The sequence below is a fragment of the Accipiter gentilis genome, chromosome 8 (genome assembly GCF_929443795.1).
Source record: "Accipiter gentilis chromosome 8, bAccGen1.1, whole genome shotgun sequence".
Lineage (NCBI taxonomy): Eukaryota > Metazoa > Chordata > Aves > Accipitriformes > Accipitridae > Astur > Astur gentilis.
The window spans coordinates 12,786,923-12,803,653 of record NC_064887.1 but is presented as its reverse complement, the minus strand read 5'-3'; the positions used below and the strand labels follow the sequence as shown (position 1 = coordinate 12,803,653).

Here is a 16,731-nt window from a genome sequence, read left to right as displayed (position 1 = left end):
ACTACAGTACAGGGGAGAGGGAAGAAGGAAGGGTCCGGTAGGAATGAAAGAGGATCCTCGCAAGGTGAAACGCAGACTCTGCAAAGCCGTGCGACTCCTTTCCCTGCATCTGCCTCCTGGCACTAACCATGTGTTTGGTCCCCAGTTCCCGCCCAGCCAGCTGACTTCCAGGCAGAAGCAGAGTCTGATACCCGCATCCTGTTGACGTGGCTGCCCGCCTCTCAGGAGCGCATTACCAAATATGAGCTGCTGTACTGGGAAGGGGAGGATGGCACTCAGGTGAGGAACCTGCCTTTACGTCAGCAGCACTTGGGGCCAGACATCACAGTTCAGCAGCTTGGGAAGGGTGTCTGCTTGAGCTGGGGTGGCAACAGGACTGTTTCATCTCCGTGTCTTTTCTATCTCAGGGGTGTGTGATAGGAGTATGGCAATCTCTGTCTGGCTTCTGTGCGACCTCAGCAGTGATTGTTGATGCCCAGCAAAGTAGCTAGTGACTGGTTTGGGACTGGACAGGCTCCAGAATGCCATGACACCATCCCTGAGGCATCCTTACTGTTGGTGCCTTTAAACAGTAGGGCTTTTAGGTGGGTCTGAAATGGCCTCCAATATGTGTCTGCAGCTCCAGGACTGGTTACACTTAAGGACCAGATTGAGAGTGGCCTAGAGAGAGCCCTTCCACATTTACTGATAGGTCCCTAAAGGAAGTCCAGCTCTAAACAGATCAAAAGTAGTGCTGCCTTCAGGGCAGCACAGTGAGAACTGTGCCATGGCAGCATCACAGTGTCCCATGGTCCTCTCCTCCTCCTGTATTTATAGTGGCATGAGAGCTGCCAGAAATAAGTGCCCTCCAGGTGAAGTGGCAGCAAAACAAGTCCTTCACCAGCACTGTTTAGGTGCATTAGAGATCCCAACTGCTCCAGGACAAGGGATTTACTCTGCTTCACAGGCAGACATTGTCTGTTGGGAGGAAGCAAACTCGTGTGTCCTGTGCCCCTCCTCTGAACTGTATAGCTAGACCCGGCATTCCCACAAAGCTGTCAGGCAGTGAGTGGAGTCTGGACACCAGGCAGTGTAGCCTGGCTGTCGGAGAGGTCTGCTTCCCTGCAGAGTCCTTGTATTTCACCCAGGAAGCTCCTTGGAGGCCTGCAGGACTGCAGCAGGTTTGGCAGCATGGCTGTGACTTTCTGTGGGGCCAGAATGGGTGATGGGACTGCCTATTCCCTTGGCATTGGGAGCTGAGCGCCAGCTTTTCTGTATTCTCCAACTACACCAAATAATGTTTCCTTTTATTTGCCAGCAAAAGGTGGAGTTTGACCCAACCTCCTCGTATGCTGTGGAAGGTCTCAAACCAGACACGCTGTATAAGTTCCGTCTGGGTGCCCGCTCAGAGCTGGGGGTAGGAGTCTACACCCCCATGATCGAAGCCAGAACTGCCCAATCCAGTAAGTGTCTGACACTCTGCACTCCTGAAGACAAAGCAAAAGCAGTCCAGTTTTGATCACCTGGGCACGGAGTAGTTTGGTGCCTCTGCCCTTGTGGGTCTGCAGGGATGCTGGCATGCAGTTTGCTACAGGGTGTAATGGGGAAAGTCAGCTGGGGTTTTGGATCAGGGCTCTTTGGCAGAGGGGGTGCACCCAAGTGGTAAGTTCTTTCTTTGTGTCCCTTTGATCATGCTGTCTTTCCCTAAGGGTAGATTCATAAAAACTGATGGAGGAGTGAAACAGGCTGGGAAATTGCTTTGGAAAGATTGATTTGAGTGGGTTTGTGCATCTCTCTGAATTTACTCCCATGCAGACAAGCTGTCTGGACAGGCAGCATATGGGTGTTTGGCTCTAAATGTGACTGTCTCCAAACCATTGGATTTTCACCCCTTCATTCCCCATTCCAGCTGCCTTGGTTCCACAGGAGTCCATCCCTGGTCCATACACTTGGTTGCAAGGCAAGGCATCCTTTGAGGCCAGATGTGCCTGTGGCTGTCAGGCAGCTGGAGGAGTCAGTTTGGGGAAGTGCCTGCTCACCTAGGTTGCGTGAGCAAGTGGGGCTGCTTCTTCTCGGACTGCGGCACTAGGGGAAATCAGAACAAGCTGCAGCCAAGTTAATAGAGAGGCTAGATAATGAGGTGACCCAGGCAATATCACTTTCATCCTCACTCTGCCCCATGTGATCACAGAGCAGGAGTTCGCATTGCTGTGATTGGCAGCTCAAAGTGCTGCACATAAGCAGATTAGGGCTATCAAAGGGCCCTGCGATAAGCTCGTTTTCACTAACGATTTCTGGGCTTGCCATTATGCAAAGAGCATTAAAAGGGGGAAAAAAGACATTTCCGTTAGCACCGTCTGTCTGGGATTTACTAGCTATGTGGGGTGAGCAGTTGGCAAAGGCAGCCAGCCTTCCCTGCAGGGAGGGTGCCAGCATGCACAGCCGCCGAGAGCCTGAGATGGCCATTAGAAAGGAAGCTCAGGCAGGGAAGAGCAGCTCTGTTGACTATTGGAACGACCTTCTCTTTGAGGAAAACTCAGTTTCATTAACAGATCAGTTGCAGGGATTCCTCCACCTCGTTAAGTGAACTAATGGTGTCTTAGTGCTGCACGATAGACAGGTATGAAAATGAAGAGAGGTTCAGATCATGCAGTTAAAAATATTTGAACATTGAGAACAAATTCTGAGTGTGGGGATTTGTATACCTATTTCAGATAGCTTTTGTGTTGATAGGCAAAGGTTGAAGCAACTCTCCTGCCACTTAAATTAATTCCATCAGTGGATGCTCTTATCCTTGAACACACTTAATCAGAGACAGCTCCATGCATAAATGAGTCCTTCACACTTTTACAACAGTCCAAGTAAAAGAAACCTGTGTTTTGTGGACTCTTCAAGGCAGACATCTTCCCATGACCTACTCCACATGCTGTCTGCTCACGGGGGATCTCATACCAGTCTGGTTTTAAGGTTGTCGCTTCACTGGCCAGCAGAGCAGTAGCTGGCTGGTTCTGGCATCTTTTTAATAAGAGAGATGTGCACAGGTTCGAAGAGATTTGGCCAAAAGCCACAGGAATACCTTGGCTTGACCAGTAAAACCCTCCTTACATTGAGGGACATAAGAGTTCTTCGATTTATCCAAGAAGTGACTTGGTCTTTGTTTACAGGCCCCTACTTGAGAAAATTTCTGATGGCACTCTGTTCTATGAGAATAGTCCTTGGCAGTTACTACTGGGTTATTCAGTGAGGGTGACAAACCACTGGCTGAACAGTCCCAGGGCAGAGTGGATTCTTGGGTACTGGAGGTCTCAAAGTCAAGTAGGTCTTTCAGAAAGCTCCACTTTAGCTCTGCAGAAGTTGCATGCGCAATGCGCAACTTCCAGGCAGAAATTCTTTGGTCTGCACTTAGCAACACCTCACATTAGATGGTTCAGTCAGTCTCCTGTGGCCTTAGAACTTACTAATCTGGAAAGAATGTTGCTCCCAGCTTCAAACTGATCTCCTTTCCCGCACTTTTCCATCTGGTTGCCCTAAGAAAGAGTGTTAATTCTTGGAGGTTGACATGTTCAGGTAGGACACAAACTGCAGGAGCAGTCAAACTCCTGCTTTCCAAAGAGCCTGTCTTCAGGCTCTATTCCTGGCCCTGACAAACCAGTCAAGGGTAAGGTAGGAGGCACATCATCACTAATGAGTCACTAATGGGCTGGAGAAGGACATCTGTATTGCTGCTGCCAGGCTTTTCTTATGGCATCCCTGCTCAGGAGTGGTAGGGATGCTTGTCCGCGAAGGCCAGAAGGATACAGAGTCCCTTTGCACCCTTCCAGCAGCACAGCTTGGACCCCATCTCCTGAGAAGACAGCTGCCTTCTGGGCTGTCTTTCCTGCTAAGCTGCTTGCTTAGTTGCTGGGCACCCTGCAAAAAGTACAAGCAATGCTGCTTTGAGGGCCTGAGGAGCACGGGGGAGTTTTCCAGGAGTCTGCAGTGCCTCAGGCAAGCAGTATGATGCAGGAGAGGAGCGTCAGCTCTGTCCCCATCAGGCCTCAGCGTTAAAATGCCATTCTCGCTTGAAATACAAAGGTGGGTCTTGAGGCTGCCTTTTCCCTAGCTTAAGGAGTAGGTGGTCTGGATGGATGCACAGGGCTGCTGTGGGCTGGCAGGGGAGGTCGGTGTGAGTAGCCTGGAGGCAGCAGAGGTTTGCACAGTGTGTGTGTGGGTACATCTGTGTGTGTGGGTACATCTGCGTGTGTGGGTGCATGCTGGCAACCCAGTCTGCTCTTTGCTGGCCCCAGGAGGGACATTTCCACTCCTTGTGCATTTTAAGTTGATCCTGCTCATGTTACCAAGTTTTATTTTGCTTTCTTTAAGTGCTAATCTGTGTTTTTGTCTTGCACATCATTTGTGTGACTCTTACCCAGTCAACAGCCAACATTTGACATGCCCACACTGCCAGCCAAAGCTGCCTTTGGAGGAGCTCACTGCTGCATCCCAAGGGATGCTGTGGAGGCCCAAAGCCAGAGCAAGTCTCTTCTGTGAAGGGCCTCTCTGCAGGCAGCGGCAAAGAGAAGGCTTACCGAGCTCCTTATGTCTCACCTGTCCCCTCTGAGGGATGCCACCAGGCACTGTGTCTACTTTATGTGTCCTCCCTGAATTCACTCTTGGTGTTGCTTTGGTGCTATGTCTTCCTACTCTCTTCCCTGCCACTTCTCTGCTGATTAACCAAAAGAGTGTGAGGATTCATTTTCTACTGCTGCTCCCTTCCGGTATACCAGATGGCGGGACCGATCCTGCTCTGTCTCCCTCACGTAGGCAAGTGTTTGCTTCCACACATTGCTTTGACTTCTTTTTCCTCCAGTGTAACTGCCATAGCAGCAGCTTGACTCTGCTCAGGCATCATCTCTTCCAGCTCTGTCACTGCCCAGTCTCTCTCCATCTTTGCTTTCTCCAGGCATCCCAGCCCAGGCATCAGAGATGGATCCTGCTCCCTGAGCACAGAAGTGGGCACTAAGAGTTATATGCAGCCTGTGACTGCCTCTGCAAGCAAGTGGGCCTTGTTCCTAGCAAGCAGAGGTCACCGGTGGCATTGGGAGATCCTGCTGTCCCTGGCTTTCCCAAATCTTCTCCCATTCCCACCTGCACCCAGCAAAGCCAAGGCATAATTGTTGGGTGCTTTAATTATCTGAGGTCCCTACTGCTATCTGGAGTAATGTCAGTTATATATGCCTTTGTGCAGACGGTGAGCAGGCAAGCTTCTCCCTGTGCCCTGGGAAGGCTGGCTCTGGTACACTGATAGCTTCAAGGACTGCAGTACAGGGAAGTGCACCAGTCTTTTTGCAGGCATTTCTAGGTTTCTGGGTGCAGCAAAGAATGGAAGAGGTCTTTCAGCTGCTGTGGCAAAGCAAGATGCCTTGTGCTCCATTATTGCTTGGCCAGACAGCTTCCGATAGCCTTAGAGCAACTGTGTGTGCTTTTTTTTGGTGATGGTGCCCTGCCTTCTCTGCTTAGGGCTCTTGCCTTCTGTGCAAGCAGCCAGGGATGCAAGCATGCTGTCTGCAGCATCCTGGGGCAGTGAGGCCGAATGAGAGGGGGCTGCTGCTACCATGAGAGGGCTTCCATGCTGCCGGGGCCCTGTTGCAACATGACAGCAGTTCTGCAAGGCTGGAGAAGGGAATGAACCAAGCAAGTGTCCTAGAGATGCTCTGCTTTGTCCAGGTCATATCTCCTTTCCTGATCCCTCTCTTCCCCCCAGGTTTGTTTCACTGGTCTTCCCCAGCAATGCTGGGTGGAGGGGACTGTTGTTCATCCCAGTGAGAAGCATCCACTGCCCAGATCCCATTCCTTTCCCTGTGGCCACTTAATGTTGGTGGGGCTTAGAAGTTAACGGAAACTGCAGGTGGCTTTTTGCCTGGGAGGGGACAAGACCTGCCTACCTTCTGCTGTACAGCTCCATAGGCCGGGAAGCTACTGAGGCAGGTAGCCAGTTTGGCAGGCATGAAGCAGTCAGTCCCAGATACTAGGCACATGTGCAAAGCCACACAACCATGTTATCTCATGTTTGCCCATGGTGCCTGGCTCCCGCCTGGGTAAGGGTGCTGCTCACAGCTGATGGTTGTGATTTCAAACCCCACCTGGACACACTCCAGCCAACCTCAGTCACCTCTTTTGTTTCCTCCACTTGTCTAGGAGCGAGTTTTTGCAAGCCTTCATACAATCTGGTGTGTGAGCTTCCCCTTCTGCCATTCTTGCCTTCTGTAGCTTCCTGCCTTTTCTGGTTTCCATCTGCTTCAGATCTTCACTGAAAGCATCTTTCTTCTCGCTACCAGTGTCTCTCCCCCCCCTCCTTCCCTTACTGCCATTTGTTGTGTTTGGTAAAGTGAGCGTCCAGAACTGCTTTGGGAAGAGGTGTTCTCTGATGCAGAACAGCACTTCTGCTTCCATGCTGTTCACCAGTCTTTCAGATAGAAATTGCCCCTAGTGCCATCTTTGATCTGCGAGGAAGGCAGGCGGTTCTCCAGGAGGCTACTGTGGCTGGATTTCCTCATGTATGTTCAGTGCTCAGTTGGCTGGGTAAAAGTTCCCTGTGCATTTTGGTTTGTCCTTCCACTCATTTCCCTTCATTTCCCCACTTCATTTATTTATCCCCAGCCCCCTCCGCCCCACCCCAAGAAGTCGAGTGTGTAAGCACCAGCTCCACTACCATCCGGGTAAGTTGGGTGCCACCGCCTGCCCAGAGCCGCAATGGGGTCATCACCCAGTACTCCATTGCGTACCAGGCAGTGGAAGGAGATGACAACACCAAGCATGTGGTGGATGGCATTGGACGGGAGCACTCCAGCTGGGAGATCAAGGACCTGGAGAAATGGACCGAGTACAAGGTGTGGGTAAGGGCTCACACCGATGTGGGGCCAGGACCGGAGAGCATCCCCGTGCACGTGCGCACTGATGAGGATGGTAGGTGTTACTGAACAGCTTCTTCAGCTACCGCCTTGGGGTAACCAGGACCCTCCTAGCGGAGTTGCTGGAAAAAGAGGGAAAGGGAGTGGGGATATTGGCCTGGGAGTGCTTTTCAAGCAGTACTGGCAACTGTCAGGAGCAGTGCTTTGGTCAGCTGTTCGAGGGAGTGGGTCTCCATGGTTGCCCTGGCACGGGATAGGGGAATTGCTTTGCTGGCCCTTGCTCTGATACAATGGTCACCTCCAGGCTGTGGGTCAGATGTCCTGGCGTGGTCCCACAAGGGTCCCGTGTGTGTTAGCAGTGCTTCCTGCGTGCTCAAGGAGGCATTGCACTGCTTTGCCATTTTGGCTTTCTAGTGTTTGGTGGTGGTGGTTTCCATTTTACTGAAGGTAACTTGAGTTCTCCCAGCCAAAGGCTTCTCTCACACTGCGAGATCAGGACTTAAAGTTTACTTGTTGACCTGAAATCCAGCAAACTAAAGAAGAGAAAAGAAATCCATTTGAAACTTGTAGATATCACAGGAAAGCTGCTTCCTGCCCCAGCTTCCAGGCAAGCCACAGCTTATATAAATCTGCTCTTCCGCTCAAGAGTCAGAATATTGCATGTACAGAACACTTTACTGGATACGACAGCTTTAAAGAGAAATTGCTTTGTATTAGCAGGACTGTCAGTTATGTCATCATGACTTAAACCATTTCCTTTGAAAGTGCCAGAGCTCAGGGTGACGGTAGGAGCTTCCATGGCTTCATGCTGACCCCAGAAGCTGCAGATTTAATGGGAGAAGAAAGAGATGCAGCATCCAGGCAAAGAAAGGATGATCTCTGCATTGCCCAGTCAGCATAGCAAATTGAAACCAGACATGTTACAGTTTCCCTAAATGGACTGCCACTGTCCCCCACGTCTCCGTGGCTCAGGAAGTGGCGTCTGGGAATGCTCGCTGACTGCATTCCTGAGCTGGTAAACACATCTGTGTGTGTCCTGCTGCCTGTATTGTTTGCTTCAGTTCTCATTCAGCAGAGTTGTAGCCCAGGGGAAGCTGCTACCCCAGAAATGTCGCAACAAGCTCTCTCAGTTAGTTTTCAGGCACCATGGTTGGACATTCCAGCTCAGCTGTCAGGAGCGATTTCATATCTCTCCGACGTGCTGATGCTCAGTAGATACCCATGATGAAAGAATGAGAAATCCTAAACTGTGATGTGAAAACAAATCAAACTTTCCCTGTTTGGGTCTCAGACACAGCACATACTTCCCATAATGGGGTAGGATACTGTTCCTTGAAACACTGTGATCTGCTCACATTCACATCTTTTTTTGTTCCCGCAACATACCGTATCATGTCTTGCCGAGGCCTACCACCTTCTCTTGCCAGCAGAGCTTGACACACAGCTTCTGTCTGGTTCCCAGGGAGGATCTTGGTTTTCGCTTGGACTCCCAACTGTGTGTGGGCAGGTGTCTTGCTAGGGCAGGAGAGCCCTGTGGCTTGTGCAAGGTCACTGCTCTAAGTGAATTGTGGATTACAGCGTAGGCTGCTCCAGCCAGAAGATGGTAACTATTCAAGCACAGCCCCCTCCATTCCCATACCTTGAGCTGGCCTGGTGGTGCTAAAATGCTCCGTTCTTCCGTTCTCTATTTTATTTAATTATCTACAATTAAGAAGGACATCTGGGGAAAATAATGAATTGCCCTGCGGCTTAAAAACTGTGCTTACCTGCTGGGTAGCTGTTTTTTCCCATCTAGTTGGTTGAAATAGCAATACTCATTATGTCTGCTTGTCAGCTATCCATCCCTAATTGTCTAATACTGATTATTTCTTGCTGTGTTGAGAATTGGGGCATACAGGGTTCTAAACCCATGGATTTTCCCATGCAGTGGAGGGTAGAAGGGGTCCTGCAGTAAACATGCGAGGATGGAGCCCAGGTCCTTCACTTGGGTACCAGGCACTCACGTAGCAGCGGTATCCTCCGCAAGAAGCGCACACCTCTCCTCCCAGCTGCTTCAGACGGAAGGAGCTTTCCAGGAGCAACTGAGAGGCTAATTTTTTAGCATTGACATTTTTGTCACAGTCAGTGCAAGAGCAAAAAGTAATAAGGAGGTAATTTTTCCAAATGGTAAATAGGGTATAAATACATTTTTAAATGGGCCTCACCTTGCAAGAAAATTGATATTTTCTGGGCAGTGTAATTTTTCATTTTATTATCAAAAAGCATTCAGCTAGCCGTGCATGAAATACAGTCCCCAGAGCTGTCACAATCCCCATGGGCCCCTTTATCTGGCTGAGTTCAGTGACTGCTTTCTCCGAGCTCTGGATTATTGTTTTAGGATGATGCTTTTCCTCCTCATTAACCTCTTGCTTGTCACAGGGGAAGAGCGCATGTGCGCTCCAGCTGGTGGCAGGTACCAGGGCTCCCCGCAAGGCAGGCTCGGCACCCAGTTGCGCTACCTGGGGCTGTTGGACTGTGTTTAGATGTACACAGAGGGATCTGAGAGGAGGTGTTGTGACAGGCAGGATGCAAAGGTGGCTTCAAAACCCCTGCCTCTGCCGCAGGGCACCCTGAGCTGCAGGTGGTTACCATATTCTTTAGATTCTGCTATATTCTTGAATTCTTCCTTGCTCCCCTGCTGCTGGAGACAAGAGAGGGGTAGAAGGACTTTGGGTCTAATCCAGCACAGTGGCTTTTATTAGGGCTGTTCCTGCATATCACAGTCATTCTCTTTCCTCCTGAGAGTAGCAAAAGTGCTTGGATGCTAGGAAAGGGTCAGGGATATGGTCACACTGGAAAACTGCAGTATGACCTCCTGAGCAGGTACAGGGAACTTGTGCTAACAGGGCTGTCCTTGCAGTGAGGTGGAGGGAAGGTGGCAAAGGAGTGAGAGGTAGCTGACAGTGGTTGTGTGGTACCTGCTAACTGTCCGTCCTGTGTGTGTTACAGTGCCCAGTGCCCCACCACGAAAGGTGGAGGTAGAGTCTGTGAATTCGACTGCCATCCGGGTGAGCTGGAAGCTGCCCATCTCCAACAAGCAGCACGGACAGATCCGCGGGTACCAGGTTACGTACGTGAAGCTGGAAAACAACGAGCCCCGAGGGCAGCCAGTGATCAAGGACGTCATGCTGTCGGAAGCACAGGTACAGTGGGGACCACGAGCTGATGGGCATGGCACCTTACCCCTCTGCAGAGGGCCAGGCTGGCTGGATCCAAGTTTTTCTTGGCCTCCTTTTGTGGCTCCAGAGCATGGGACTCGGCCCTTCCTGAGCAAGGCGAACAGTTTATCCCTAAACTGTGGCTTACAAATGGGTAAAAAGTTTAATCAGGAAAGGATTGCTGTAGGAAAGATGAAGCATTGGATAATGCTCGTCTCTTACACCTTCTCCAACATGTACACCTCTCTGCCTGCCATGTCCTGTGCAGACTCCAGCTGGAGCAGATTGTGTTTTGCCAGTCAGGTTATAAACTGTCACATTCAAATAAGCCTCGAGTCTGCTTCTTTCATGCTGCTATGTTCAGTGTGAAGCTTCTCCCTCGGCAGAGTCCACCAGGGTGCTGCCTGTTTGTGGGGCGCGGGGATGGCTCTGCACAGTTGGGTGGGTACAACACGCCAGGCAGGGCAGCCCTCCTCTGGCTCAGCAAAGCCTCCTTTCCCTCCTGCTTTTGCAAGGCGGGGACTTGACCTTGCATTGCCTCTTGAAACCAAACTGTAGGTGAAGCCAACTGAGTCTGGGACAGGCTAGGGTGGGCCAAAAAAAAGAGTGAGGTGCGGGTCCACATCGCCTGTAAATCGCTTTGTCCTCTGCAGTCCCCATACAACAATCTGCTCGTATTTATGTGATCTCCTGGATACCTCACCAGCTGTGAGCTGAGGCCCTGTTCCCACACAGTGCTCCAGGCACGGTTATGCACTCTGCTCAGCCCAGCAATGCATAGTTGCCTCTTTCCCAGGGTCCAGGGAAGTTTTTGGTGCCGTGATGAAATACAACTCTTCTTTGGAGCAAGGGTCCTTCGTCTTGGATGACCCATGCCGTTCTCAACAAAGATAATCGTATAAATGAAGTAGAGGATCTGCTGCTGTTGGAAGTGACGACGAGTAATCGATTCAGAGCTCGCTTGCTTGAATGATGCCCAATATAAATACTGGAGAGCTGCAACGATTAATTGATCTGTCTCCTGAACGCAGCTGTGAATCATTTATACGTTTGTCAGTGGGGAGTGCAGTGCACAGAGGCGGCTTTACTCCCCATTCATATTCTGAAGGATAAAACTCAGTAATAATGTGGAAGGGGAAAACTTTAAAGAGAGAAAATGCTTTGAGGGTCCTTGCAGCGTTGTCTGGGGCACGTCTCTGTTTATGTTTCAGATGTTGCGTTATTTCAATCGTTAGAAAAGCTGCTTACTGCCCTTTACTTATTCCAGGAGGATATAATCTTCTGTGTTGTTTGAACAATTGATGCTGTGTTGTTCAGCTGGAGTTTGGAGTTAATGGGTTGGTCCCAAGCGTAGGTGGGCGAAGTTGGCAATGTTGTTCTTGTTGGTGTTTTCAAATATTTTATGCTTGCCCAGCCAGTTCTGCTTTCACTCCTTACTCATACATTTCAGAGAGAGAAACCCCATGCTAATGTGCAGGAATGAGGATGCCAGAGCCAGAAACTTTCCAAAGAGTACTGGATTTTGCATTATTTTGAATGTGTGCATCAAGGAGACAAGTTGCTTGAAGTCTCCTGGCCTGTCAGACCACTTACCAGTCTTTCGTATTTGGTGAATTTATGTGGGAAAGTTCTTGATTGCTGTGATTTTTTTTTTTTTTCTGGTGTGTACGGTGCTGAATTCATCTGCTGTAATTTTTGGATGGAAGTGAAGGCTAAAAGATAGTTGCAAAGGAGTGACTACTCTCAAGAAGTCATGTCACTCTTGGGATAAACTAATGATGACCCTGCAGGGAAAAGCTTTCGATGACTTGGCAGAAGAGATCTTTATTTCCCAAAAGAGTGAGAAGCCAGGCATGACCTCTGCTTGTGATGAAATACATCTGCTCCAGAAGCTGAAGAACCCCGTAAGAGCTGCCATCTTTCAGTACAGCAGTGCGTGTCTTTGCAAACAGCCAGATCAAACTTTAACAAGTAGTCTTGGAAGAGTTATTTTCTATGGAAGAAAACAAAAAGATTCACTGGAACACTTGTCCCTGAAGGTCACAGGATGAAGATGGCCAGAATATAGCCACAGTTCAGTACTCGTAAACGTTCATAAACGTTTATACCAGTGCACAAGGAGAGACCTAAACTGATTGAAAATCTGGGGTCAGAGAAGAAATTCTCTGGACATGTAGGCAGAGCCCCTCCTCCTGCCTAGCCAGGCTGTCTGCTGATTTTGAATAGGTATGTACTACCTGCAGATGGTATGAAGACACTGGTATTAAAGCTGACTCATGATTTTTCCTGTTGAAGATGAGAAATACAGAGAGAGTAAATGGAGATGAAAGGAAAGAGGAAAGGGGATGGAGATGTTAGCTATGCAGATAATATAGATTCTGGGTTTTCAAAACCATTTGCGGGAAAGGACTAAAACATTAGCAGAGAAGTGGGGGCCCTGGTCCTGGAGAGATGACATTTTATTTTACAGCCTCCTGCTTCGGGAGAGTAATCAGTTGTTAGGAAGGTCCTGCGATGGAGCTAAGGCCTCTCCCTCCCCTCTGTGGCTGCGCCTGTGACTGATTACCTCCATCAGACTGCTCTGTGCCTTTCAGTCTGAGCTCTCACCTCCTACTGACAGACTGATGGGCAAGCAAATGTGACCATGCCCTGTGGAGGAGCGCCCGGGGAGAGCATATGTATTGCTGCAGAGCTGGGTCAGATACCCGCACCACCTCCTGCATGGGCCCTGCCCGTCGTGGCTCAGCCAGGTCCCGTGGTGGGCAATGGCAGAAGATTCATTTCTGTGCCCTGGGTCTTGTGCACGACGCATCCCAGCACCGAGAGAGTGCTTTGAAAGGAGCAGGGGCACCAGTGCAGGATCTCAGCTGCACTCCACCACTCTCATACAAATTCTTGACAGCTTGAGGGAGTGAGGGTTAGCAGGGCCATGGGGCACAAGCATTAGGTTCTTCAGGGGAGGGTAGGGGCCCAGCTGCTTTCCTTGGTCTCCAATCCCTGGGCAGCTGCAGCGTGTCAGGAGGAGCGGTGGGCTTGATCCCCTCCATTCCTTCCCAGGTACCCGTCCTATGTGCCCTGCAGATCTCAGTGCTGAGGCTGGAGCACCAGGCACAAAGGGAGGCAGCAGGGCCAGGGGAGGAGAGGCCCTCCTGTTCAGGTTCCCGTGCAAGCATGACCCTTGTTTGCTCTTTCCAAGACAGGCAGCTAGACCCTGTGTGGATCTAGCTGTTGATCCATTGTGTCCTGCTCCCAGCCTGCTTATCCTCAGCCCAGCCTGGAATGTCTTGAGGGGGGACTTTCTCGCCATGCTGCAGCGTGGCCTTGACAACTGCTCCTGCCCTCAATGTGCAGCATATTTGCTGGGGAGCCTGCTGCCTGCATCACTCTGGGGATGAAGCATGCACATTAGCCTTGCTGCTTACAACCCTCTGCAGATCCAGCCTGCCCAGAGAGCTTTGCAGTGCTTCTGCTGCTGGGAGCTGCCTGGGTACGGCTGGGTACGCAGAAGTCAGGCTTTGTGGAAGAGAGACTCCTGCCACCCCCTCCTTCTGCTCTGCAAACAGAGTCATGGCAGGGGAGAGGTGCTGCCCACAAGAAGGGCTGCAGGCTCACGGGAAGATTGTGTGGTCTTCGCAGGCAGCGCTTCTCCATCCAGCATGCAGAGTGCACGTCCCACCAGCTTGCTCCAGAAGAGCAGGAAGAAGTAACGGCAAGCACTTCAAGCTGTTGGATTGAGATCAGAAGAGAAGGGGGAAGCAGAAACTCGTATTCTCCCTGGGCAGTGCCCACCCCAGGCATAACACAGAGGAATTTACAGCTTCCCTCTTTCGCTGGGTGATAGTCAAGGATCTTTATCTGAATATACTTGGACAACTTCTCATGCATGTGTACTCATCTAGGTAAGAGTCTGGCGCGGAGGTGAGATGTGCTCTGCTTCGTAAGTGGAACAAAACTGAAAGGCATCGTCCAAGAGGCATTTCAGTAATGGACAAAGGTGAAGTTCTGGAGCCCTCAGACTCCTCTATATCCCACAAGCTGAGCACCTGAGTTTACATCTAGAGTTTCACTGTTGCGCCACAGTCGCTGAAGCAGAGAGAAGAAGGATCTGCAGGAAAACCACAATATCCACTTCCCATAGCTGGGGCTGTTTAGGAGGGCTTGAGTCTGTGTTTTCCAAGAGCCATGGTCAGGGAAAACAGCCATTCCCTGGTGAGACATGACTACGCTGCGCGGTGTTGAAGTGTAAAATGAAACATTAAGGCATTGCAGCTGCCATAAATACACACTGTTAGCTTTAGCACTTCCCTGAGCCATCCTGCCTCATGCACACAGCCCTGTCTGAGTTCTTTTTATGACAGCTCCTGGGCTTTTCAGATCAATTTGTCTTACTGACCAACCTTAAACAGTTAAGAAGCAATTGAGCTAGTTTAAGGAAGGAAATGTTTTGATCTGCAGATGATACTTTCATAATGAAACTGAATTTATACCAGGGTATTTATGCAGGCCTGGCTTTTCACTGTTTCTTTTCCAGCACAGATCTCAAGGCGTTTCTTTGCACTCTGATTTGATGCAAGATTAAAGTCCACTGAAACGTAAGAGCAAACAGAGTTTGAACATGAAACGCTTGGTCTAAAATCGTAGTGAGTGATAAACTCCCCACTGTGGTGTGAGAGGCTGTGAGATGCACTAGCCTCCTGAGCCTGGAACTACTTCACTGTTCGCTGCAGTGGGGTGTCACCTTCTGCTCCTGCAGCTACATGGAGGCTGGTTGGGGTGTTACCATCTACATGGCCCCCATCCACCAGGGACATGGGTTGGAGCAGAAGTGTGCTTCTGGGAGAAAGAGCTACCAGGCCTCGTATCCTTCCTGTAGCAAGACTTTTGCCAGATTTTAGATAGCAGAGCAGTGTGTGGCTGTTGACCACGGTATGGGCTGGCTGGTGCAGGTAGGATGTCAGCAGCAATGTCTTGGGTTGAGCTAAGCATGTGACTCTAGAAATAATACCAAGATGTTTGTGGAAAGAGGGCCTTCAGTGACCATAATACTTAGTGAGGGCCTTGGCTTTATAGGAAGTCTTTAGGGACAACTTGACCTCTTCGCTGAAATCAAATTTTAAGATGGTTTAGGGGCATAATTCTGCTGCAGTCTCATGGCATCAAATAAGTGAACTGTAATAAAATCTTAGAGGAATGTTTCTCCAGTAGCTGCTTCTTTCTGAATTCAGAGAATAAAATAAATATTTTGAAGGTATGCCATGTATTTTACTGCTGAGGAGAGTATTCTGCCACTGTGATAGGCTGCAGCCTGTGAAAGCCACTTCAAATAGCCTGAGTACAAAAGGCAACTTGTAGTTTTAATACTATTTAGTACTTCTGCCGCACTTGCAGGTTCCTAGGCACTTCAGAAGTGTTAGCTGGGCTTCCCGGTGTCCTGAGGAAGTCAGTGTCTGAGCGCCATTTCACAGCTGGCAGCTCAGGCTCAGAAGCAAGGCTTGCCAAGGCTCGCACTGTGAGTCAGGGGCAATAATACCTATCTTCCACTTTCATCTCTGTGCTTGAACCCATCCACCGGTGCTTCCCCCAGGCAGATTTAGTAAGCTGAGATGTAACGCATCACCTTGGCTGAGAGAGCTCGCTGTGATCTCTGCAAACCTTCCTTTGGTGCATCAACCACAAAGAATAGTGCTATGGGCATGCATGGCAGCAACCAAGGTGTGCTAAGTCTCACCACCCCAATGCAGCTTTGATGCCTTAGAACCCCAAATCCAGCCAGAAACCTGTGTGTTGCTTCTTCAGAGCCCTAATTGAGCTGTCATGGCTGGGAATCCATGTGAGCTTTTGCTGGGAAATGGTTTGTGTAGAAGTCTTACCTGCAGGGCTGCTCTTGCCAAACAAGTGTTTGCTCTTTGGTGTTGTGTAATTGGGAGCGAGAAGCTGTTTCCTCAGTACATGCACCAGTCTGAGCCTCGCTCCAAGCCACGCAGCACCGTTGGAGACGAGCAGCTTAGTGTGGAGCTCTGTGTAAGACTTCAGCCTCTCTTCCGCTGTTTATAAGAGATGGCGCTTCTTGGTTTTCTGAGGTCCCCAAAGCATTTTCTTGCAAATGATCCAGGAAAGAGAAGCTCTATAAATGTGGCATTGGTGCTTCCCTGCAGAGAGTGCCCCCTGAGTTTTGTTCGTTGGAGTCTTTGGTTCTCAACAAGAGATGGTGGCTGGAGGATCACTAGGACAGAAACTGGAGATTAGGCCACAAAACTGTTTTGAGTGGCTTGTGGGGCAGCAGTCAGCCCCAGAGCCTTGTTGATACAAGCTGTCCCTTCTTGCTTCTACTTGTGGAAGAGGCAGAAAAGTGCGAACAAAGCCAGAAGGGGAAAGGACTGCAAAGTTAGGAAGTGGTGACCTCTCCATCCACATGAGAAGGAAGCTCTTTGCCCCTGTTTGTGTGAATGATCTCAGACCTACTGCGCAGGCTAGCAGCATGTAGGAAGTTGCTCTATGCCATTTCTTCCCTTGGCACAGCCTGTGCTAAGTGACCCTCTGTGTATAAGTGTTGTAATCCCCCCACCCAGTCCTGCTAACCTCCGCTGTTGTCATTGTCATCCCCTTCCTACACGTCGCCCCTTAAAATTCTGTGTCTCCATTTTTCTCTCCTCCTTCCTTTCTCC

General features: G+C 50.0%; 1 protein-coding gene across 14 annotated transcripts in view; it reads left to right on the top strand.

Moving 5' to 3' along the window:
- Positions 1 to 16,731, top strand: part of PTPRF (protein tyrosine phosphatase receptor type F) — a 393,280-nt gene that overhangs the window by 320,677 nt on the left and 55,872 nt on the right. For 9 of the 14 annotated variants that reach the window (XM_049807794.1, XM_049807792.1, XM_049807793.1 and 6 more), the window contains 4 exons: positions 146 to 279; positions 1,298 to 1,442; positions 6,619 to 6,924; positions 9,858 to 10,051. In XM_049807794.1, coding sequence (XP_049663751.1) covers positions 146 to 279; positions 1,298 to 1,442; positions 6,619 to 6,924; positions 9,858 to 10,051 — 779 coding nt within the window. The remainder of the gene's footprint in view (positions 1 to 145; positions 280 to 1,297; positions 1,443 to 6,618; positions 6,925 to 9,857; positions 10,052 to 16,731) is intronic. The other 5 variants (XM_049807801.1, XM_049807797.1, XM_049807800.1 and 2 more) reach the window with 1 other exon arrangement.